The 23,217-nt window shown below is 36.0% G+C and overlaps 1 protein-coding gene across 1 annotated transcript in view; it reads right to left on the reverse strand.

Moving 5' to 3' along the window:
- Positions 1–406: 406 nt before the first annotated feature.
- rasgef1ba (RasGEF domain family, member 1Ba) overlaps positions 407–23,217 on the reverse strand; it is a 54,114-nt gene continuing 31,303 nt past the window's right edge. The window contains exons 9-14 of the mRNA XM_059336240.1: positions 18,874–18,953; positions 15,924–16,019; positions 8,452–8,547; positions 5,805–5,928; positions 3,888–3,960; positions 407–1,472 (exon numbers count right to left, since the gene is read on the reverse strand). Coding sequence (XP_059192223.1) covers positions 1,448–1,472; positions 3,888–3,960; positions 5,805–5,928; positions 8,452–8,547; positions 15,924–16,019; positions 18,874–18,953 — 494 coding nt within the window. The 3' untranslated portion in view covers positions 407–1,447. The remainder of the gene's footprint in view (positions 1,473–3,887; positions 3,961–5,804; positions 5,929–8,451; positions 8,548–15,923; positions 16,020–18,873; positions 18,954–23,217) is intronic.

The following is a 23,217-nucleotide window of genomic DNA, read 5'->3' on the forward strand; positions in this document are numbered from 1 at the left end:
GTATGAAAGGTTTCAGCAGCAGCAGAGGGGCTATTTTAACACTGATTATCAGGAACAACAGGAACAGAAACACACTATCAGCACACCTTCCATTTAAAACCTCAGGACGCTTCACATGAAGAGCTCCACAGGCTCTTAAAAGTCCTTCGTCTGCAAAAAGGTGTTTGGTCTAAAAACCAGATAAAACAGTAAATCTGAGGGACATCTTGCAGCATGGACAGATAATTTACCTTGACAAGATTTCTTAAATTAAGATTATTAAATCTAGAAATAAGCATGTTGAACGCTTAAAATAAGAAATTAACTCTTAAAACAAGATAAATTATCTAACACTTCTAAATCTAAAGATATCTAAAGAAACAAAAAGACAAAAAATCGCCTAAAAAAGACACAAAAGACAAAAAAACCCTACCTAAAAAGTATTTTATCTTGACGTGTTGACAATTATTCATAAACATTTAATCCAAATAGCTATAATTTAATTTAATTAAATTCAAGAGACCGAAAATAGGTGGAATTTAATGGTTTGATTCTGCCAAAACTGTCTTTTTAATTTAGAATTTCCTACTAAACTACAAATACTACAAAATGACGTATCCTCTTTCCTGGCTTTAATGGTAGAATAACGCAACAGCGCCCCCAGTTTTAATGGTAGAAATGCAGTAATGCATTGTGAAATGATCTGTCCATGCAGCAAGATCATTTCCCTCAGATTTAGTTTTTATCTGGTTTTTAAACACACCTTTTTTGCAGTGTGTAGATTTTGTTTAACCATAGAGAGACATGTTGAAGCTTCCTGAGTGTGTTAAAGAGAAACAACATGCTTCCTGCTTCAGAAAACCACTAAACTTTATACAACACAAACATCTTTAAAATGCAGCCGGTGCATTTTCTTACACGTCACAATTAACAAAAAACCTTCAGAAACATGAAGATGCACAAAAGGAAAACTAGAAATAAAGGCTGGAGCTTCATGATGAACAACAGTGTTGCGGGAGAGTTTTCCATACAAACATTGCTGGTTTATGGAACCAGCGCGAGTAGCGTTGTAGTTTTTTTGTTCAGTTAGCCTGCCAGCGGCTAACTTTGTAGCATCAGTGGAAAAAATGTGTTGAAAAGTAGCAGAGGGGGGAACAAACAACCCCGACGAGAGAAAAAAAGGCTCCAGACAGGAAGCCTGGGCTTTTATTCTGAAGGTTTGTAGCACTTCTTTGATAAAAAAAAGACTACAAAGTCATACAAAGAGAGGAAAAAACAGCTGTCCTGAAATATACAGCACAAAGAGCGAGAGGTGAGGAACAGCAGAAGCTGCGGGGAACATAAAGATCCTCAGCAGCCACTCTACAGATTGTCGTTTCCCTTCAACGCGGGATACTTCGTCCAGACAACGGCGGCTCGGCTCGCTGCTCGCCGTTTGTCTTGGTTCTGGTTTCTTCAGTTCAGAAGTTTAGACTCTGCTTAGCAGAGAAGATCTGTGGAGACGAGAGAGAACCAGATGTTAGCTTCACGAGATCAGAGAACACAAAGGACACGAGCAGAATAAAATGTTACAGGACGACAAAAATCAACATGTTATAGTATGGAGAGCCCAAAATATGGTGTTTTTCTGATCTTAGTTAAAAATCTAAGAATGTCCTGAGTGAGAAAACTAAGAAGTCCCTAAGACATATACGAAAATTCTTAAGAAAAAAATGGTGAATAACATTTAAGAACATTAAAAAAAAATTTGAGCAAATTTTAAGGCAACTTAATCAACACTAAAAAGGTTTTTGCCAACATAAGAGAGTTGATTTGGCATTTATTGCCATTTTAAAAAGTTCTGCCGCAAAATAAAAAATGTTGTTTGATCGATTTTAAATTGTTAATATTGTAAATTGCAGCTTCAGATTGTGTTTGTTTATGCTGGATTTGAAACTCAAATGAAGCAAGCAGCCTTAAATTTCAACTTGTACTTAATTGTTTCCAATGGCAAAATATATTTTCAATTATATATTGAAAAATAACAGATTTCCGTTATATTCAGAGGACATTTTAAAGGTAGAAACTGTGATTTTAAAGAGCAGAATGTGAGCTGTAGCAACAGTTTGTCAGAGTCTGTGTTGCTGCACGTTCTGCTGACGCAGCGCGGCTACAATAAAGTGACAGATCGTTCCGCAGGGGAGGCAAAACTCAGACACACACACACACACACACACACAGCAGTCTCTGGCTGCTCTGAACCAAACACTCTCAGGACTCTGGGTTCAAAACCTGCTGAAACCTCTGACCCTGCCAGCAGATCTGATTTGTGTGTGTGTGTGTGTGTGTGTGGTCTGTTACTGTCAGCTCTGAATCATGACTTCACTGGCCTCATATTTTACACGTCTGTCTCGTGTTTCGGGGCTCTTTTTCCCTCCTTATTTGTTAAATTGAAGTCTGAAAGTGCATAAAAATTGAAGTAAATCTTATGGAAAACTTGGCTTGGATGATGGATCAAAACATCATCCGTAGAGTGGGATTTATGTCTTTATGTTAACATTTCAATCTAATTTTAGCTCTGTTTTGGTCTCTCCAGCTCCTGAGGGAAACATATCCCTCTCTAGCTGCTGGATTTGAACTATTTTAACTATTTTTTAAATATATTTTAAAAATTGCTGCAGATCAACAGAAGCTTAATGTGTGTCTAGTTGTCCTTTTCTCATTTTATTTATCTGCAAAATCATCACTACTTTTTAAATTCTACTCTCCTTTATGTGGCTGTAACTCCACATCTCTCCACTTTATTTTATTATAGATCTAAAGACTTCAGTGGGAGTGTTCCCTGCTGACAGATCTCATGATCGCTGCTCGACACGTTTGGTCACCGCGGCAAAAAAACAAACAACAAACGACAACAAACCCCCCAAACGTCCAGAATCAGTTTGTGTCAATTAAAGTTCATGTCATGCTGCAGAGAGACGAAATCTCCCTCCGTCAGCTCTAACAGCCATCAGACAACACTTTCTCTCATCCATCTTCACACACACATACACACACACACACACACACACACACACACACACACACACACACACACACACAGACACACACACACACACACACACTTGATGTAATTGTGTGAAGATGACTGATGTTCTCTGCGTGTGTCTATGCAAGCGACGCTGTGACAAAGAAGAATGATGAGCACCTCTGTGTGTGTGTGTGTGTGTGTGTGTGTGTGTGTGTGTGTGTGTGTGTGTGTGTGTGTGTGTGTGTGTGTGTGTGAGGTCAGCAGCAGGGTGACCTACATCCCTCTGGGCCGCCTGGTCAGCGAGGAGACGGAGGGAGGAGGGATGACAGCGTGATTGAAAGACTCTAAAGCCCCGAGGGAATGTGTGTGTGTGTGTGTGTGTGTGTGAGTGTGTACTTGTACGGGTCCTCACAAAGACAGAAGAACAAGAATGTGTGTGTGTACTTGTACTGGCTACATAGTGAGGACCATTACACATTTTAAACCAACTGAGTGAGGACATTTTGCCCAGTTCACACTTCTTAAAATGACTTTTTGTAGGTTAAGACTTGGTTTTAAAGTTTCCAATTAGGTTTAAGTTAGGGTTCATGTAAGGGTCCTCACAAAGACAGAAGAACAAGAATGTGTGTGTGTGTGTGTGTGTGTGTGTGTGTGTGTGTGTGTGTGTGTGTACTTGTACTTCCTACATAGTGAGGACCATTACACATTTTAAACCAGGACACATTGAGAAGTGAGGACATTTTACCCAGTTCTCACTTCTTTAAAGGACTGTTTGTAGGTTAAGACTTGGTTTTGAGGTTTGAATGTGTGTGTGTGTGTGTGTGTGTGTGTGTGTGTGTGTGTGTGTCAGTGTGTGTGTGTGTGTGTGTGTAGAGGGAGAGAGGGGGCTCATACACACCTCAGAGACTTCCATCTGTCCTTCTCCATGTTGTTCTCAGGACCTTCACTGTCGTATGATGCCAGATACAACGCTGCAAAGAGAACAAAAAGAGATGTCATTAGCCTCGGTTTCAAAAATTAATATGAGAAAAAGCTCAATATACAGTCTACACAATACACAATATTCCAGACTTCACATTTGCAGTTATAATACACACTACAGGTCAAAAGTTTGGAAGCAACTTAAATGTTGTGTTCTCAATGTCTTTGTTAAAAACCAGTGTGTATTCTTTGTATTTCTGGATGTGTTTACTACATAATCAGACTTTACCTTTATTGAATTGAACCATTTTCCTCCATTGAGCCATGTTTTTTGACCTCTAAAAGTTGCAATAAAGCAGTAAAATCAATCTTTTATCATTATTTTTTACTTGGCTAGCCTTTCACCTGTGCTTTCTGCATTGACAGCTTAAAAAAGCATTCACTGAGACATTCCAACAAGCAAAAACCATGACATTAATTTAAAAAGTGTCACTTTTTTCTAACATTTGGAGGCTAGAAAACAGGTAAAGTTTCCCCGAGGCTTCCTCAGAATACCTGAATGATCTCAGTAAACTCTCATTTTAAATAAAAAGTCTCCACTTTCTTGCTCTCTGATTGTGTTTCTAAGCTCAGAGGAGGAAGTGCTGTATCTCTGATGATAGCGCCGGCTGCAGAGCTGCAGAACGCTCTCAGCTGATTGGTCGATGGGCTCGGAGTACTTCAGTGTCGGGAGGATTTTACAGACCTCCCTGTCTGTCTGAGATAAGACTGATAAGAGGCGGAGCTGCAGCCGCTGACACCAGACTTTGATGTGGATTAAAGGAGACGGAGACTGATAACAGAGGTGTGTGTGTGTGTGTGTGTGTGTGGCTTTAAGGCTCAGCGGGGACAGGAAGTCATTCTGGGGTCCGCTCTGTCGGGATTTTTTTATATCTGCATGTACAAAAGTGTTATTTTTATCCAACTTCACACCTCTACAATCTACTGTTACTGGCAGGAATCAGCTGGTCTGCTTATCTTTTACAGGATGTTTAGTAACAGGACTTCTTTAGTACTGCAAAAGCATTTTGGTCCATTCATTTCAATGCAAAATGAGAAAACTTGATTTATTCCCTCAGAAATGTTCTTCAGGACAACACTATGGTCTCAATCACTAGTAAAAAATCTTCTTCAAGACAATCTGATGTTAATAGTGTAAATAATGGCCCCATTTAGAAGAAAATAGAAGATAAAGAATCGTATGATTTGGGGCGGGGCTACCTTTGATTGACAGGTCACTAACAAGCGTATCCACGGCGACGTGTCAATAAAGATATATATAACGTTATATAGATATAAAAAAGTAATTTTTGGTAAGTCTTTTTTTGTTTTTTTTTACATTTGTTTTTGCTAACTTTGTGTTTTTTTTTTGACAATTTAGTGTCTCTTTTTGTAATTTCACATCTTTTTTGGTAATTTTGTGTCTTTTTCTTGGTCATATAATGTCCTTTTTGGTCATTTTACAATTTTTGTTGGTCTCTTATGTCTTTTTTTTGTTAATTCTGTGTCTTTTTACACCTCCTGTTTTAAAATATCTTCCTGGGTGTTCTACTGGGAAACATTTAAGGTTTTATGTAATTTTTAAATCATTTCACATGGTTTTAAAAAATGTTTTTTACATATTATGTTTTGGTAATTTGTGTCTTTTTTGTTAATTTTACGTTGTTGTTTTTTTTTACGACTCCAGTTTTTGGTCATTTTGTGTCTGTTGTGTCTTCATTAGTTATTTTTGGACTAACAGACACTCCAAGGAGACATTACTGTGGCATCGATCAGAGCATATTTTCTTGGGAATCTTCTGATTGTGATTCTGCACAGAGTTCTATATAATTAATTCCTCTCCAGATGAACTTACCGTCCTCAGTGAAGACTGGAGCCGTCAGCAGGTACTGCAGGATCTTACGATCTTTCTCAAACGGACACTCCACCTTCTTCCACGCCATGAACTCACTCACTTGTTTGGCCAGTTCCCAGAATTTCTGAAAAATCAAAACAGCAACAACAACAACAGGTTAATATTCATAAGAAATAAAATTAACTCCATGCTCTGATTAAGAAGCCAGGTTGAGCGTGGTGAGTGAACTTTAACTCTATAGAGTCTTATAGGGCTATTTTGTCCATTTTTGAATCCTTTTCACGTCTTTTCGTGTCATTTTAAGTCATTTTGTGTCATTTTTGGTCTTTTATTTTGTAATTTTGTCTTTCCTGTGTCTTTTTTAGTTATTTTGTGTCTTTTTTTTGGTCACTTTGTGTCTTTTTTGGTAATTTTGTGTCTTTTTGTGCCTTTTCTTGTCTCTTTGTGTCTTTTTTGTCATTTTGTGTTGTCTGTGGGTTTTTTTTTTGTTATTCTGTCTTCTCATTTTATGTCTTTTTTGGTAATTTTGTGTCTTTTTTTGTCCTTTTTTTCTGGTTATTTTGTGTCTTTTTTTGGTCACTTTCTGTCTTCTGTGGGGGTTTTTTTGGTCATATTATTGTTCTGTTATTCTGTCTTCTCATTTTATGTCTTTTTTTTGTCATTTTGTGTTTTTTGGTCATTTTGTGTGTGTTGTTGTGTCTTTTTTAGTTATTTTGTGTCTTTTTTTGGTCATTTTCTGTCTTTTTTGGTCACTTTCTGTCTTCTGTGGGGTTTTTTTGTCATATTCTGTCTTTTTTTGTCATTTTGTGTCTCTTCTGTGTCTTTTTTGGTCATTTTGTGTCTGTTGTTGTGTCTTTTTGTGCCTTCTGTGGGTTTTTTTGGGTTCTTCTGTCTTCTCATTTTGTGTCTTTTTTTAGTCATTTTGTGTCTTTTTGTGTCTTGTTTTGGTCTGCTTTGTTTTCTAGTCTGGATGTGATGAATGCTATGGTTATTTTAGAGACTCCACTGGGTTAAAGAGCTCCACTGAAGCTTCCCAGTGACGTAACACACTCAGCTGCTGTTACATTACATGTTAATGTGTTTAACTTGACTGTGTAACAGTCAGAAGAGGAATCAGAAGCAGTTTCCCAGGATAGAAGGAATCCTGAAATAGGTTGTGATTCAGTGAAGCTGAGCTAACAGCAGTGGAAACACTGATCAGATGTGTTTCCATGCAGCTAACAGCTGAACTCTGCTCACACTTCTTCATTCTCTCACTCTCTTTAGGGAAGTGGGAATAAATAACAGAGTCTGTCGCCATGTGGAGTAAATAGTGACGTTTGCAGACGTGAGAGAAGTCAGAGGTGCTCTGATAAAAATAAAGGAGTGTTTAAAAACCAGATAAAACAGTAAATCTGAGGGAAATGATCTTGCTGCATAATTTACCTTGACAAGATTTCTTAAATTAAGATTATTAAATCTAGAAATAAGCATGTTGAACACTTAAAATAAGACTAAAACCACATAAAACAGAATAAAACCAGTTGAAACCAGAATAAAACCACATGAAACCAGAATAAAACCAGAATAAAACCACATGAAACCAGAATAAAACTGCATAAAACCAGAATAAAAGCAAATAAAACCAGTTAAAACAAGAATAAAACCAAATTAAACCAAATAAAACTGCTAAAAATAAAGATGTTTAGTCTAAAAACCATCTAAAAACAGTAAATCTGAGGGAAATGATCTTGCTGCATGGACAGATAATTTACCTTGACAAGATTTATTACATTAAGATTGTTAAATCAATAAAAAATGAGCATGTTGAACACTTAAAATAAGAAATTAAGTCTTAAAACAAGATCAATTAAAGCTGCAAAAAGTGCACTGACAATTATTTGTTTCTTACCAAGATAAAAAAAACAACAACTTTAGATTTAGAAGTGTTAGATAATTTATCTTGTTTTAAGAGTTACTTTCTTATTTTAAGTGTTCAACATGCTTATTTCTAGATGATATAATCTTAATTTAAGAAATCTCTTGGTTTTGTTCTGGTTTTAAATTGTTTTATTCTGGTTTTAATTGGTTTTATTATGGTTTTATGCAGTTTTACTCTGGTTTTAACTGGTTTAATGTGGTTTTATTATGGTTTTAAATGGTTTTACTATGGTTTCATGCGGGTTTTAACTGGTTTTATTCTGGTTTTAACTGGTTTTATTCTGGTTTTATGTGGTTTTATGTGGTTTTATTCTGGTTTTATTCTGGGTTTAAATGGTTTTATTCTGGTTTTATGTGGTTTTATTCTGGTTTTATGTAGTTTTATTCTGGTTTTAAGTGGTTTTATTCTGTTTTAAATGGTTTTATTCTGGTTTTAAATGGTTTTATTCTGTTTTATGTGGTTTTATTCTGGTTTTAAATGGTTTTATTCTGGTTTTATGTGGTTTTATTCTGGTTTTATTCTTGTTTTAAGAGTTCATTTCTTATTTAATTTAATAAATCTTGTCAAGGTAAATTATCTGTCCATGCGGCAAGATCATTTCCCTCAGATTTACTGTTTGATCTGGTTTTTAAACACCTTTTTTTGCTTTTTTGCAGCGTGGGTAACCTGGTGAGATGTCTCATCGGAGGGGAACTCCCTCTCTGGGGATTTAAACTAAAAACGTACCTCGAAGTTGATGTGTCCGCTCTGCAGCCGGTTGGCACAGCCCTCGTTGAGGAAGTAGAGGTCTTTGATGAGCAGGCTGAAGAACGGGATGACAATCTGCAAGACAACAGAGAGAGAAAGGATTTAATATCAGAGGAGAGGGGATTCCCACATGAATCACAGGTATCAGCATCCATTCAGAGAGAAACAGGGATTACAATAGACAAAGAGACGCTTTTATCATCTTCAATAAGGGCAGAAACACCAAAAACCACCAGGCCTGCAGCAGCTTGTATAAATACAACCACTTAGGATAAATTTACCATAAAATAAAGAAGTGAAACCAGAGGAGAGAGTGTTTTAAAGGGGAATTCTTCTTCTTCTTCTGTGGAAACCGTCCTCTTAAATAAGTGGCTGTGTGTTTTTTAGTTATTTAGTGTCTTTTTTTTTGTCATTTTGTGTCTTTCCTGTGTCTTTTTTAGTTATTTTGTGTCTTTTTTGGTCATTTTGTGTCTTTTCTGTGTCTTTTTTAGTTATTTTGTCTTTTTTGGTCATTTTCTGTTGTTTTTTTGTCATTTTGTGTCTTTTTTGGTCATTTTGTGTCTGTTGCTGTGTCTTTTTTAGTTACTTTGTGTCTTTTTGTGTCTTTTCTGTGTCTTTTTTAGTTATTTTGTGTCTTTTTTGGTCATTTTCTGTAGTTTTTTTGTCATTTTGTGTCTGTTGCTGTGTCTTTTTTAGTTACTTTGTGTCTTTCTTTGGTCATATTCTGTCTTTTTTGGTCATTTTGTGTCTGTTGCTGTGTCTTTTTTAGTTATTTTGTGTCTTTTTTTGGTCATCTTTTGTCTTTTTTTGTCATTTTGTGTCTTCTGTGGGGTTTTTTGGTTATTCTGTCTTCTCATTTTGTGTCTTTTTTTGTGATTTTGTGGCTTTTTTCAGTATTTTTTGGTCATTTTGTGTCTGTTGCTGTGTCTTTTTTTAGTTATTTTGTTTCTTTTTTTGGTCATTTTCTATCATTTTGTGTCTGTTGTGTTGTCTTTTTTAGTTATTTTGTGTCTCAGAACAGCAGCACAGAAAGAGGAATCAGAACCAGTTTCCCAGTATAGAAGAAAGCGTCCTGTTAAATAATTCATCAGCAGCCTGATGATGATTCAGGTCAGTGGGTGTCTGGATGCTGATGGAGGTGAAGGAAGCACCAGACTCATTCACATTACGGAGAATTTAACACTAGTGGGAGTTTTTCCTCTCCTGCTTGTCTGGCTGGTTAAATCTGGCATTTATCAGCAGCTCAGACAGATAAACAACACTTTCTTTTTCTGTTCCTGAGTGTTTAGAGATTGCTGCAACCTGACACACTGACCTATAAAGAAACACACACACACACACACACACACACACACACACACACACACCTATAAAAGAAACAGGAGTCTGTCTGTCACGTCCTCGTGGAGCATCAAACATTCATGATGCTCCAGCTTTTACAGAAACACCAGACCAGAGGGGACACAGCAGCATTCTGCCTGAATTATACAAAAATTAGGGACGGGCATCTGGAAGGAACCTGCCAACTGGAACATCTAGAACACGGGTCTCACACAAAAAAAAATTAAAATAATTTTGTGGGTGTTTTTTGGTCATTTTGTGTCTTTTTTTAAATCATTTTGTGGGGTTTTTTTTGTAATTCTGTGTCTTTTTGATCATTTTGTGTCTTTTTTAAGTTATTTATTTATTTTCTGTCATTTTGTGTCTTTTTTGGTAATTTTGTGTCTTTTTAAATAATTTTGTGTGTTTTCTTTAATAATTTTGTGGGTTTTTTTTCAGTAATTTTGTGTATTTTAGTAATTTTGTGTCTTTTTTTAATTTTTAAAATACTTTTGTGGGGTCTTTTGGTAATTCTGTGTCTTTTTAGTAATTTTGTCTATTTTTTTGAGTAATTTAGTTTTTTTCTGTCATAGTGTGTCTTTTTTGGTAATTTTGTGTCTTTTTTAAATAATTTTGTGTCTTTTTTAGTAATTGTGTGTATTTTTTTAAATAATTTTCTGTCTTTTGAATAATTTTGTGTCTTTTTTTAAATAATTTTGTGTCTTTTGAATAATTTTGTGTCTTTTTTTAAATAATTTTGTGTCTTTTTTAGTATTTTTTTGTCTTTTTTAATTTTTGTGTATTTTTAAAATAATTTTGTGTCTTTTGAATAACTTTGTGTCTTTTTTTCAATAATTTTGTGTTTTTTTTAAATAATTTTGTGTCTTTTTTTAAATAATTTTGTGTCTTTTTTAGTATTTTTGTGTCTTTTTTTACTAGTTTTGTGTATTTTTTAAATAATTTTGTGTCTTTTAAATAATTTTGTGTTTTTTAAGTATAATTTTGTGTCTTTTTTAGTCATTTTGTGTCTTTTTTGTGCCGCAAGTTTGAGACCAGTGCTTTAACTCTTTAACTCGTTCTTGTATTGTGATCTTGTTTACTATCGTCCTCCAACAGAACTCAGAACACGAAGCTCCACGTTGTTTACGGGGACACGATCATGCATGTGTGTGTACACATGTTCTGCTTTTAGAGGAAAAAGGGGCCCAGCAGGAGCAGAGAGGAAGTCTCTGTCCCAGCTGGACTCAGAGACGATGTTTTGGGTTCTGGAGCCAGAAAATAGATCTGAGGGTCTATTTTTAGTTGTTGAAGTTGTTGTGTGTTTAGAGGAACAATTTTAGTCATTTCATGTATTTTTTTAGCTATTTTGTGTCTTTTTTGTGTCTTTTTTTTTAGTTATTTTGTGTCTTTTCTTGGTCATTTTGTGTCCTTTTTTAGTTATTTTGTGTCTTTTTTGTCATTTTGTGTCTTTTTTGGTAATTTTGTGTCTTTTTTGTGTCTTTTTTTAGTTATTTTGTGTCTTTTTGGTCATTTTGTGTCTTTTTTTGTTATTTTGTGTCTTTTCTTGGTCATTTTGTGTCTTTTTTGTGTCTTTTTTTAGTTATTTTGTGTCTTTTCTTGGTCATTTTGTGTCTTTTTTTAGTTATTTTGTGTCTTTTTGGTCATTTTGTGTCTTTTTTTTGTTATTTTGTGTCTTTTTTTGTCATTTTGTGTCTTTTTTGGTCATTTTGTGTCTTTTTTGTGTCTTTTTTTAGTTATTTTGTGTCTTATTTGGTCATTTTGTGTCTTTTCTTGGTCATTTTGTGTCTTTTTTTAGTCCTTTAGTCCAACATAAAATGTGATTTTGAATCTTTTTTTACTTTCAAAACACTATCATGCTCAATAAAGAATGTTAAATGTGTCAAATGTGACCAAAGGTGTCAAATCTACCATATAAGAGGGTTCCATCCAGTTCTATCATTTGATACTAAATCTATTTGAGCTTGTCTCCAGTTTTACTTGGTATATCATCATCAAACTGAAACTGGCCTCATGGAGTTTACAGCCAGAACTTTAGAGGTAAATTTACAGTCGGGCTTTTTCTCCATTGTTTGGGGGGAATTTATCCATTTTTTACTCATATTTCTGTAAATATTTACGCCAGTCGAGGACATTTGACTTGTTTGTGAGCAGAATTATAAAAAATACGAGCCAGATTCTTCATGAAACTCAGTGTTTCAGAGTGTAGAGTGGCCAAGGACATTTTGGAGGCTGAATACATGAATTCTTTTTCACATTTTGTTATGATTTTGGTTGCATTCAGTCTTGAATTTTGACCCGTCTGTTGGAAACAAAGCCTGAAGCTTTTTATAATGTTTTTCTGACATTTTCATATTGTTTTCCTCCCCCCAATTAACTGTTTTTATAATACGACTATTCCAAAATGCTGCTGCAGCCATTATTCTCAGAAAATACATTTTAATTCCTGCTATTTCATTATTTCCTTTCCCAGGTTTTATTCTTGTTGCCTGATAAAAACCTTCACACCTCTAACATTTTGTCAAGTGTTTTGTTGTTGCAGGTTTTGGCAAATGCCCTGCAGGTAAACTTTATTATTTATATACAGTTATTATAAAAAAAAAAGGCCCAGTGTGTCAGTCAAACCATCATGTGGGGATAAAATGGAATATTTTTCTACATTCTTCTTTGCAAAATGTTTTTTTCAGAGCTGCTGCTGCTGCAAAACAACAAACATGTGATGCATCAAATCAGCAGTTTGGCATTTAGTCAGAAGTGATGTCAAGTAAATGAATCACCATGGCAACAACTAAATCATTTACAGCACGACAAGAACAGATCTACAGACAAAAGACGTCCTAACTGACCAGAAATATTAATATTAATAGTAAATGAATTTTACTTTTTTTTTCTGTAGTTCAGCTCATTTTTCTTCTTTCTAGTTTAACATTTTTGGGTAAATTTGCTGTTTTTCATGTAAAATATATATTATTATATATTATTATTATATTATATATATATTATATATATATTACATGGTATCAGTGAGCTTTAAAACTGCTGTCAGGTATATTTTAAACTTTGCAGGGAGCTAAATTAACCTTTCCTCTGATTCCAGTCTAATTTCTTTATCATTCAGACATTATATGTGGCATCGATCTGACCATATTTTCTTGGAAAGCTTTGAATTTGTCTTTTTTGGTTATTCTGTGTCTTTTTTTTTGGCCATTTTGTGTCTGTTTTTGGTCATTTTGTGTCTTTTTTGTGTCATTTTGTGTCTTTTTTAAAATAATTTTGTGTCTTTTTTGGTAATTCTTTGTCTTTTTTCTGTCATTTTGTGTCTTTTTAAGTAATTTGGGTCTTTTTTGTTATTTTGTGTCTTTTTTGTGTCATTTTGTGTCTTTTTTAAAATAATTTTGTGTCTTTTTTGGTAATTCTGTGTCTTTTTTCTGTCATTTTGTGTCTTTTTAAGTAATTTTGTGTCTTTTTGTTGGTCATTTTGTGTCTTTTTTTTGTCATTTTGTGTCCTTTTTGGTCATTTTAGTCATTTTGTGTCTTTCTTTGTCATTTTGTGTCCTTTTTGGTCATTTTAGTCATTTTGTGTCTTTCTTTGTCATTTTGTGTCCTTTTTGGTAATTCTGTGTCTTTTTCTGTCATTTTGTGTCTTTTTTTGGTCATTTTGGTCCAGGTAATTTGAGTTTGAGACCCCTGTCTTTCCGAGTTGCACAACAACAATGTGAACAAACACAGCAACAACTAAATCATTTACATCTCTTCATCCGTCCGCACGACAAGAACAAATCTACCGCAAAACAGGATAAATGGAGCCTAAATGTGGGTTTTGTTGTTGAAGTGGACGCCTGCAGCTGATCATAAACAACCTCCTCCTCCTCCTCCTCCTCCTCCTCCTGCTCCTCCTCCTCCTGCTGCTCCTCCTCCCTGTGAGGAGGTCACAGGGCAGGAACATACCAGACTTCTTGGGAACTTTCCGTTTCGTGACCTCGACCCTGGTCAGGGTGTGTTTTCATTTCTAAGCTCCAAAAAAAAAAAAAAAAAAAGGAAAACATCCCGAGGGAGCCGGAGACTTCTTGACTGTACACTGAGTCTCATTCACCAAATGATGTGTAAAAGGAGAATAAAACCACGAGCCCAGAGGTTCACATTCGGACAGGGCAGCAGGAACACTGTGTGATCTGGCTTGTGTCCTCCTCCTCCTCCTCCTCCTCCTCCTCCTCCTCCTCCTCCTCCTCCTGCTGCTCCTCCCTTGTTGGGAACACAACATGTTGGGCGAGGAGGAAACTAAGACCTTCCTCACGTCTCGACCCACTTCTTCTACACTGTTATGCAACTTTTCTGTCCCTGATCCAAGTCCTCCACGCTGTAAACACGACGGGAACGCAGACCATAACAAGACACAAGTTCAGGAGATAAATAAAGCTGGTGTGATAACCACTCAAATATAGAGATTTACTACTTTTCTCAGGTTTAAAACATTAAAAATGGATCAATATTTTGAACCAAAAAGAAAGAAAGGAAAAACCAACATAAACAGACACAAAATGACCAAAAAAGACACAAAAAAACCACAAAATGACCAAAAAAAGACACAAAATAACTAAAAAGACACAAAATAACTAAAAAAGTCACAACAACAGACACAAAATGACCAAAAAAAACACAAAAAAGACACAAAATAACTACAAAAAAGACACAACAGACACAAAAAGACACAAAATGACCAAAAAAGACACAAAATTACCAAAAAATGACACAAAATTACCAAAAAAAATCATAAAAAAGACACAAATGACCAAAAAGGACACAAAATGACCAAAAAAGACACAAAATGACAAAAAAGACACAAAATAACTAAAAAAGACACAACAACAGACACAAAATGACCAAAAAAGACACAAAATGACAAAAAAAGACAAAAATGGACAAAAAAGACACAAAATGATAATGAAAAGGATTAAAAAATGAACAAAATAGCCCTATAAGACTCCAAAAAATCATATAAAACTGGGAGAAATGCAGACGCTAACAAGCCCCAGCGAGGGTTTGTTCTTCTGTTTCCTGTCCTTGTCGTTGAGCGAGATAAAGATCATGTGATCACCATCGCAGCTTGTTGCATAACAGCATCAGAGCGTTAAGGTCACGTCAGATTCCTCCAGCAGCTCGTCAGCCTCCGTTCTTCACTGGGAGATGTTGAAATGTAAACTAACGTCTGGAGAGCAGATGTTCAGATGTTCAGATGTTCAGATGTTGGTTTATATAAGCGGAGGCTGCTGCTGCTGCTGCTGCTGCTGCTGGATGCGTCACTAAAGAAATGTTTTGGCAAGTTGGACTCCGTTAAGTGGCGCTTGAGACTTGAGAAGCTGCAGACTTCTTCCAGGACTTGACCTGATTTCCCAGCAGCTGGCCTACAATTTGAACTTTTCAATTTACACTAAAGGGGGATGTTAACTCCTTAGCGTCCAGTCTGCAAATCGCTAACAGGCTAACAGCTAGCTCTGTAGCAGTACAGTGTGTATGTGCTAACAGGCTAACAGTTAGCTCTGTAGCAGTACAATGTGTATGTGCTAACAGGCTAACAGTTAGCTCTGTAGCAGTACAGTGTGTATGTGCTAACAGGCTAACAGTTAGCTCTGTAGCAGTACAGTGTGTATGTGCTAACAGGCTAACAGTTAGCTCTGTAGCAGTACAGTGTGTATGTACTAACAGGCTAACAGTTAGCTCTGTAGCAGTACAGTGTGTATGTGCTAACAGGCTAACAGTTAGCTCTGTAGCAGTACAGTGTGTATGTGCTAACAGGCTAACAGTTAGCTCTGTAGCAGTACAGTGTGTATGTGCTAACAGGCTAACAGTTAGCTCTGTAGCAGTACAGTGTGTGTTTATGATCAGCTGCTGAGGTTTTGCACAGTTGCGTCTCCCGTGTTTAAACCGTCACGTATGATTACGTGACGATCTAAAACCAAACGTCACCTCCAGAGTCTCTAAATCCCTCTGGAGCCTTTTTATAATGGAGACACTCAGAGTGAGCGGACTTTAGAGAGGGCGTGGCCTGAGACTTTCCCAGCAGCCACTCTTCCCTCTAAAGGAAACATGGCTATACGTCCAGAGTGTGGACTGACCTTCTCCCTGCTGCTGTTGGCGGTGATGGACCTCTGCGTGGCTCCTCTCAGCGCCGTTCTGTAGTTGTAGAAGTTGCTGGAAGGATCCATCTGGTGCTGCAGAGAGAAGAGGACAGAACCAGTCAGAGTGGGCTCAGAATCACCTCTGATCAGAAGCTCACAAAGATAAAAACTTTGCACATTTTGTTGCATTTAAACTGCAAAAAAAGGTGTCTAAAAGCCAGATAAAACAGTAAATCTGAGGGAAATGATCTTGTTGCATGGACAGATAATTTACCTTGACAAGATTTCTTAAATTAAGATTATTAAATCTAGAAATAAGCATGTTGAACACTTAAAATAAGAAATTAACTCTTAAAACAAGATGAATGATCTAACACGTTTTTTTTTTATCTTGGTAAGAAACCAGATTTACCCTCAGATTTACTTTTAGACCTTTTTTTTTAAAGTGGAATCTGCAGAAAGTTAAAGTTCCTGTTGTGATGTGAGGACTATACCGGCTTGCAAAGAGAGGAAAAATCATTGTTTTGGAGAAATTTGAATATGCATTTATTGCAATTTTTCTACAATAAATGAGTCTTTCTGTCTATGAGGAGAAAGATGATTCTATCAACTCTGTGACCTTAAACAAACCCAGGAGGAGGAGAACATTAAGTCAGAAAGTTCAGGATTCACCTCAGATAAAATTCACAGGAGGCTAAAAAGGAAACTATGAAAGGAGCTGAGGAGGTCTGAGGAGGTTTAAGGAGGTTTGAGGAGGTTTGAGGAGGTGTGTGAGTGACAGGAGGAGGTGAACTCTGCTGAGAGAAAACTAGAGAGGAGAGAGTTAGAAATCTTTCTGACTCGTCTCGGCTCAGATCTGCTGCTTCAAAGGGCCACTGGTTCTCCTCAGGTAACACTCAGAGGGAGGAGGAGGTGCAGGGGACTGATTTGGCTTTTTGGGGTTTTTCTTTTGCTAAAAAAACTGAAAATTCAATAAAACTATTCCTCAAATAACACTGAGAGGTCTTAGAGTAGTTTCAGGACTGGTTTTGTGAAATCTAGAACTGCAGTGATGAGTCAGAATTGCAAACTTTTGCTCATATTTGACTGTTTAAGTAACTTTTCATGCCAAAAAATGCTGTTTCTTGCTTCTCAAATATAGAGATTTCCTACTTTTCTCAATTTTAAAACATTAAAAAACTGAAAATCTTTGGATTTTTTCCAGTTGAAAGCTCATTTTGATTATTTTTTACCTAGAATAAAATAAAAAAAAACTCCTTACAATCATCTATTTATAGAAGATTTGAATGTTAAACTGTTTTGAACTCGTGGTGTCTCCAGCTGTCAGAATCCATAAACCAAACTACTTTACTAGTAATTTAGCAAAGCCCTCTTTTTCAAGAAATATTCTAGTGAAGAAGAAATTAACCATTTGATTCAAAACATGGTCTAAAGTGACCCCACTAAGTTTTTATATTCTTTTTCTTTGCAATAAATTAATCTCATCATTCGGTATTCCAGGTTTTCCTCAATTTAACTTGTTTTTGATCATCATACATCTTAATTTTTTATTGTAATTTCTTACTTTTCGAATAAAAACCCTTTTTGTATCACTACGGTTCTAATGCACAAGGTCTATATCTATATGGGTTTTGACCTGTAAACTTGATGTAATAATACAAACACTATTTTTCTTCATAAAGTATGAAAGGAAAAATGGATATAATGATCTGTTGTAATTAAAAAACAGATATTCAAACACAGCCAGCATGAAAGAAATGGGGAATTATCGTTTTTTGACCCATGTTGTGCATTAAAAGGTGTTTATATGTTATTAATCAAAGGATTAAAAGACACTTATATAACAGATCTGTCTGCCAAAGAAAAACTGACAAAGAAATCTGCAGTTTTTTAACATTTTCTCTTCAGTTTTATTGTCAAACTCTCGCTCCAGTGTGTGTTTTTCTGCCCACACATACAATCATCTCTCTGGTTTGTGTTGTTCCACTCTGATGACTAACTAACTGTCTGTGGGCGTGTGGAGGAGAGATTCTTTGTCGTGGATTGTTTGGTTAATTGCAGCGACAGAGAATGATAAAAGCTGTGGATCTGAGTGGGAGAGCTCAGATCTGACTGTGAGTAACACCTCCACCTCCACTGGAGAAGGAGGATCTGCTGTTTTCACTCCTTTAGTGCATCAGTGAACATGTAGAGAAGGTGATATTATAACTGCAGAAGATTTTCTTCATGCTGAAGCGTTTTATTTCACTTTACAGGAAATATTTAACAAATGAGGTCAGTTTCAGCCCCAAAAGAGCACAACTTTCTCCCAGTTTTATATGATTTATTGAAAATAAATGACATTATAGCAAATCTTATCCTCTTCTTTACTAGAATATTCCTTGTTAAAAAGGGCAATGCATAAAATACTTAATAAAAAGACAGTTTGGATGACATATAATTGATTTACACATTCTGAAAGCTGCAGACATCATACTTTCAAAGTGGTATAACATTCAAATCTTTCAAAATTGATGATTATTAGGAGTTTCATGACTTTAATTCTGGATTCAAATTGATCAAAATGAGCTTTCAAATGGAAATAAATTAAATTTTAACCATATAGCTGAGGTGATGTCTCTTCAGTGTCTCATTTTCAGTCCAAAACGCAAAAATATTCATTGTTTTAATTATTTAAAACCGAGAAAAGTAGGAAATCTCTATATCTGAGAAGTTTGAAACAGCATTTTTTGGCTAATCATTTCCCTCAGATTTACTGTTATTTGGTTTTTAGACACACCTTTTTTTGTAGTGTCTGATGATCAAAAACAAGTTAAATTGAGGAAAACCTGGAATACTGAATGTTAAAATAAATTTATTGCAAAGACATATAATATAAAAACTTCACTTTAGACCATGTTGTGCACCAAAGGGTTAAAACGGTTTCACAGAGTTTCCTTTTACTTACTTCTAAGATGTCAAACTTGGCCGTTTTGACTTTGCTCCACGTCTTCTTGAGCCGAGAGACGGGACTCATGTTCATCCCAGCTGCAGGACGGACACAAAGAGACAAAAAGAGACAAAAAGAGACAAAAAGAGACAATGAGACAGAGATCACACCAGGAGGAAAACAGCAAACATGATCCCATTAACACATGATCGCATTAACAACACATGGCATTTTCCCATTCAGACAGACAGACGCACACATCCCCTCCACCTCCTCCTCCTCCTCCTCCTCCTCCTCCTCCACCCCTCCTCCTCCAGTGGCAGCCATCCTTTAACATCCTCCACCTCCTCTTTTCTCTTTTCTTTTCTTTCTCTCTAGTGTTGTTTTTCTTCAGACGCAGCGAGGCAAAAGGCCTCAGGAACAATAGAGTTAACACACGCCTCTTTCCCCCCAGCTCCCTGCTTCCCATATGGTAATCCTCCCTGTGTGTGTGTGTGTGTGTGTGTGTGTGTGTGTGTGTGTGTGTGTGTGTGTGTGAACTGACCAAAAAAAGACACAAAATTACTAAAAAAAGACACAAAATTACTAAAAAAAGACACAAAATGACAGAAAAAAAGACACAAAATGACCAAAAAAGACACAAAATTACTTAAAAAAAAGACACAAAATGATCATGATGAGTGTGTGTGTGTGTGTGTTTGTGTGTGTGTGTGTGTGTGTGTGTGTGAACTGACCAAAAAAAAGACACAAAATTACTTAAAAAAAGACACAAAATGACAGGAAAAAAAGACACAAAATTACTTTAAAAAAAGACACAAAATGATGATGATGATGATGATGATGTGTGTGTGTGTAGGTTCAGGGGTCACCGTCAGAGCAGTGTATGTGTGTGTGTGTGTGTGTGTGTGTGTGTGTGTGTGTGAACTGACCAAAAAAAGACACAAAATGACAGAAAAAAAGACATAAAATGACCAAAAAAGACACAAAATGATCATGATGATGATGATGTGTGTGTGTGTGTGTGTGTGTGTGTGTGTAGGTTCAGGGGTCACCGTCAGAGCAGAACAACACAAAACAAACCCTCGAGAGAGACAGAAAGGACAAAAGAAAACTCACGGAAAATATAAAAAACGCTTAAAAAAAGCCAGATTTTCTCCCTGGTAAAAATTGATGATTATTAGGAGTTTCATGACTTTAATTCTGGATTCAAATTGATCAAAATGAGCTTCCAATTGGGAAAAGAAATTAAATTTTAACCACATGGCTGAAGTGATGTATCTTCAGTGTCTCATTTTCAGTCCAAAACTCAAAAATATTCATTGTTTTAATTATTTAAAACAGAGAAAAGTAGGAAATATCTATATCTGAGAGGCTGGAAACGGCATTTTTTGGCAAATGTTTGCATGAAAAAAACCCACTAAAACCCCTGATTTTCTTCTTCGCTCCTCCGCTTCCTCCCCAGGAGACTCTTGGACTTTAACATGACACTTCGGGGCCACAATGAAAGAAAGTTTTGGACCACGGCGGCATGAGACGGTGTGTCAGAACGTGTCCTGACTGGGAAACGCCTCACAAAGACACCAGTGTGTGTGTGTGTGTGTGTGTGTGTGTGTGTGTTAGTGTGTGTGTGTGTGTGTGTGTGTGTGTGTGTGTGTGTGTGAGGACAGGTGTTAGCTGGTTGTGGCCCCGCTGGGACTCACTCTCTCCCCTTTATGATCTCTAATACCTCGTTGATGTTTTCTCCTTTATTCTTTATTCAGCAGCGACACAAAGACACAGGAGACGCTGACACAATGTGTTGTTACATTTTTTCTGTCTCTATTTCAAAAAATTGTCCAAATTACACACAAAAAACACAAACGTCTCGTGGTATTTAGCCACATCCACATTATAATTAGCCTCATTTAGTTTGTCAGAAATCAGAAATTTGAAATTTTGTTCATATTTTGATTGTTAAAGTAAGTTTTTTAATGCAAAAATGGGGTTTTAAGCTTCTCAAATTTAGAGATTTCTTACTTTTCTTGGTTTTAAAACATTTAATAAACTGAATGTCTTTGGTTTTTGGACTGACGTCACCTCAGCCATAAGGTAAAATTTTCCTTTTTTTCAAATTAAAATCAAGAAACTATCACCGTATCACCTACGCAGACACTTTTAATTACCCTTAATCAAGGAATAGTATAAAATCTGTCAAAAACACACAGTTTTACTGTAAAAAATGTTTTACAATCTTCATGTAAAATGGATGGAGAAATACCATATTGTCACAAGGACACAATTACCATAAAATGAAAGGGACATTTCAGTCTAAATGACAGTTTTTGCTGATATTTACATTCAAATTTACAGTAGAAAACTCACTCACTTTACTGTAAATGAAACAGATTCTTTATGCAATAAACTATCATTTATCGTGATAGTTTCTGGGAAAATATATCGTCCAAATAAGCCTGTTATGGTGACAGGTCTCACCACAGGGAGACAAATATCTCTAAACCTGCTGAATAAAGCCAGAATCTTCCTGCCTGGCTGTAGAAAACTAAGTTTGCTTTCCTAATTTGGGTGAATTAACCCTTTAATGAGCTCTCTGATAGGTTGTCTAACCCTGGAGGACTCGGCTGGTTTCCCTCTGGTGTTTTCTCCCTCAGGGGAAAAAGAGAGAGAACAGCTGGCACTCCAATATCCTCTCTCTCTCCTTTCTCACCTCCTCCTCCTCCTCCTCCTCCTCCTCCTCCTCCTCCTCCTCCTCCTCCTCCTCCTCCTCCTCTCTCTGGTCAGTGCTGACCATCTGCCTGGATGGTTTGTTCTCTCTCTCTCTCATGGATCCTCCTCTGAGGTCTCTAAACTGTTTGAGGAGCTCTACAGGAGTCTCAATTATTTGATTTAACCTGGTTGAAGACGTCCTGTCACCATAACATAATAATGTTTTAGGACCATATATAAACTACAGGCCAAAAGTTTGGAAGCAAGATCAAATTTGTACAAAAAAAGATCATAGTTTATTTGCTATAATTTGCAAAGTGTGTGTTTTGGGTAATTCTGTGTCTTTTTTTGGGTCATTTTGTTTCTTTTTAAAGTAATTTAGTTTTTTTTTCTGTCATTTTGTGTCTTTTTTTGGGGTCATTTTGTGTCGTTCTTAGCAATTTTGTGTCTTCTTTAAGTAATTTTTTTCTGTCATTTTGTGTCTTTTTTTGGTCATTCTGTGTCTTTTTTGGTCATTTTGTGTTTTTTATTAGCAATTTTGCGTCTTCTTTAAGTAATTTAGGTTTTTTCTGTCATTTTGTGTCTTTTTTGGTCATTTTGTTTCTTTTTTAAAGTAATTTAGTTTTTTTCTGTCATTTTGTGTCTTTTTTTGGTCATTTTGTGTCTTTTTTTTTTAGCAATTTTGTGTCTTCTTTAAGTAATTTAAGTTTTTTTCTGTCATTTTGTGTCTTTTTTGATCATTTTGTTTCTTTTTTTAAGCAATTTAGTTTTTTTTCTGTCATTTTGTGCCTTTTTTGGTCATTTTGTTTCTTTTTTTTTATCATTTTGTTTCTTTTTTTAAGTAATTTAGTTTTTTTTTCTGTCATTTTGTGTGTTTTTTTTGGTCATTTTGTTTCTTTTTTAAGTTCCAATTTAGAAGACATTTTGACTCGAATTATCAGGTCTTTGGGTTTTTATTGCTTAGACTTTGTGTTTCCTTCTTTCCTTCATGTATAAATCTGAACTCTTGTTTCTTTCCTCAGCTGCTTCAGTTTGTGCCATTTCTTTAAACACAACACAAAAAAACCCCACAAAAAGTCAATATATTGAGTATTGCTTAGTTGAAGAATCTGTTTTTAGGAACATAGTGACACCTGGAAGTAAACTAGAGTTTAATCTGCTCCACTGCAGCAGTTTGGAGTGAAGTGGTTTGAGAAAGAGATCAGTTTTCCTTCATTTAACCACCAATAAATCTCTTTCTACAAGCTTTAGATCACTGCTGCAGCTTCCCATCCAAATAAATTTGATATTTTTTAGAGTAAAACTCGCTCAAGACACACAGTGCAAGAAGTCCAAACTGAACGAGAACATTAAAACCACATTAAAGACCAGAAACTTGACTTTATTCAACATTAAAGTCAAGTTTCTGGTCGCTTTACTTCCCCCAGTTTCAGTCAAATGTCAGAGAGCCAGGGGGAAAATCTGCCACTGAGACAATTATGTGCATGAAGTGCTGCTGCGTTCCTCTCGATGATGTCATCAGACTGAATGATGAACGGTGGTAATGAAGCGGGACCGAGTCATGAGAGGTGACGCTACGGGGACATCACCAAAGACTGACTGAACAACAAATTATATCAACAACACTGATCTGATTTACTGAGAGGAGAAGAAGAAGAA

This window comes from Centropristis striata, chromosome 7 (genome assembly GCF_030273125.1).
Source record: "Centropristis striata isolate RG_2023a ecotype Rhode Island chromosome 7, C.striata_1.0, whole genome shotgun sequence".
Classification (NCBI taxonomy): domain Eukaryota; kingdom Metazoa; phylum Chordata; class Actinopteri; order Perciformes; family Serranidae; genus Centropristis; species Centropristis striata.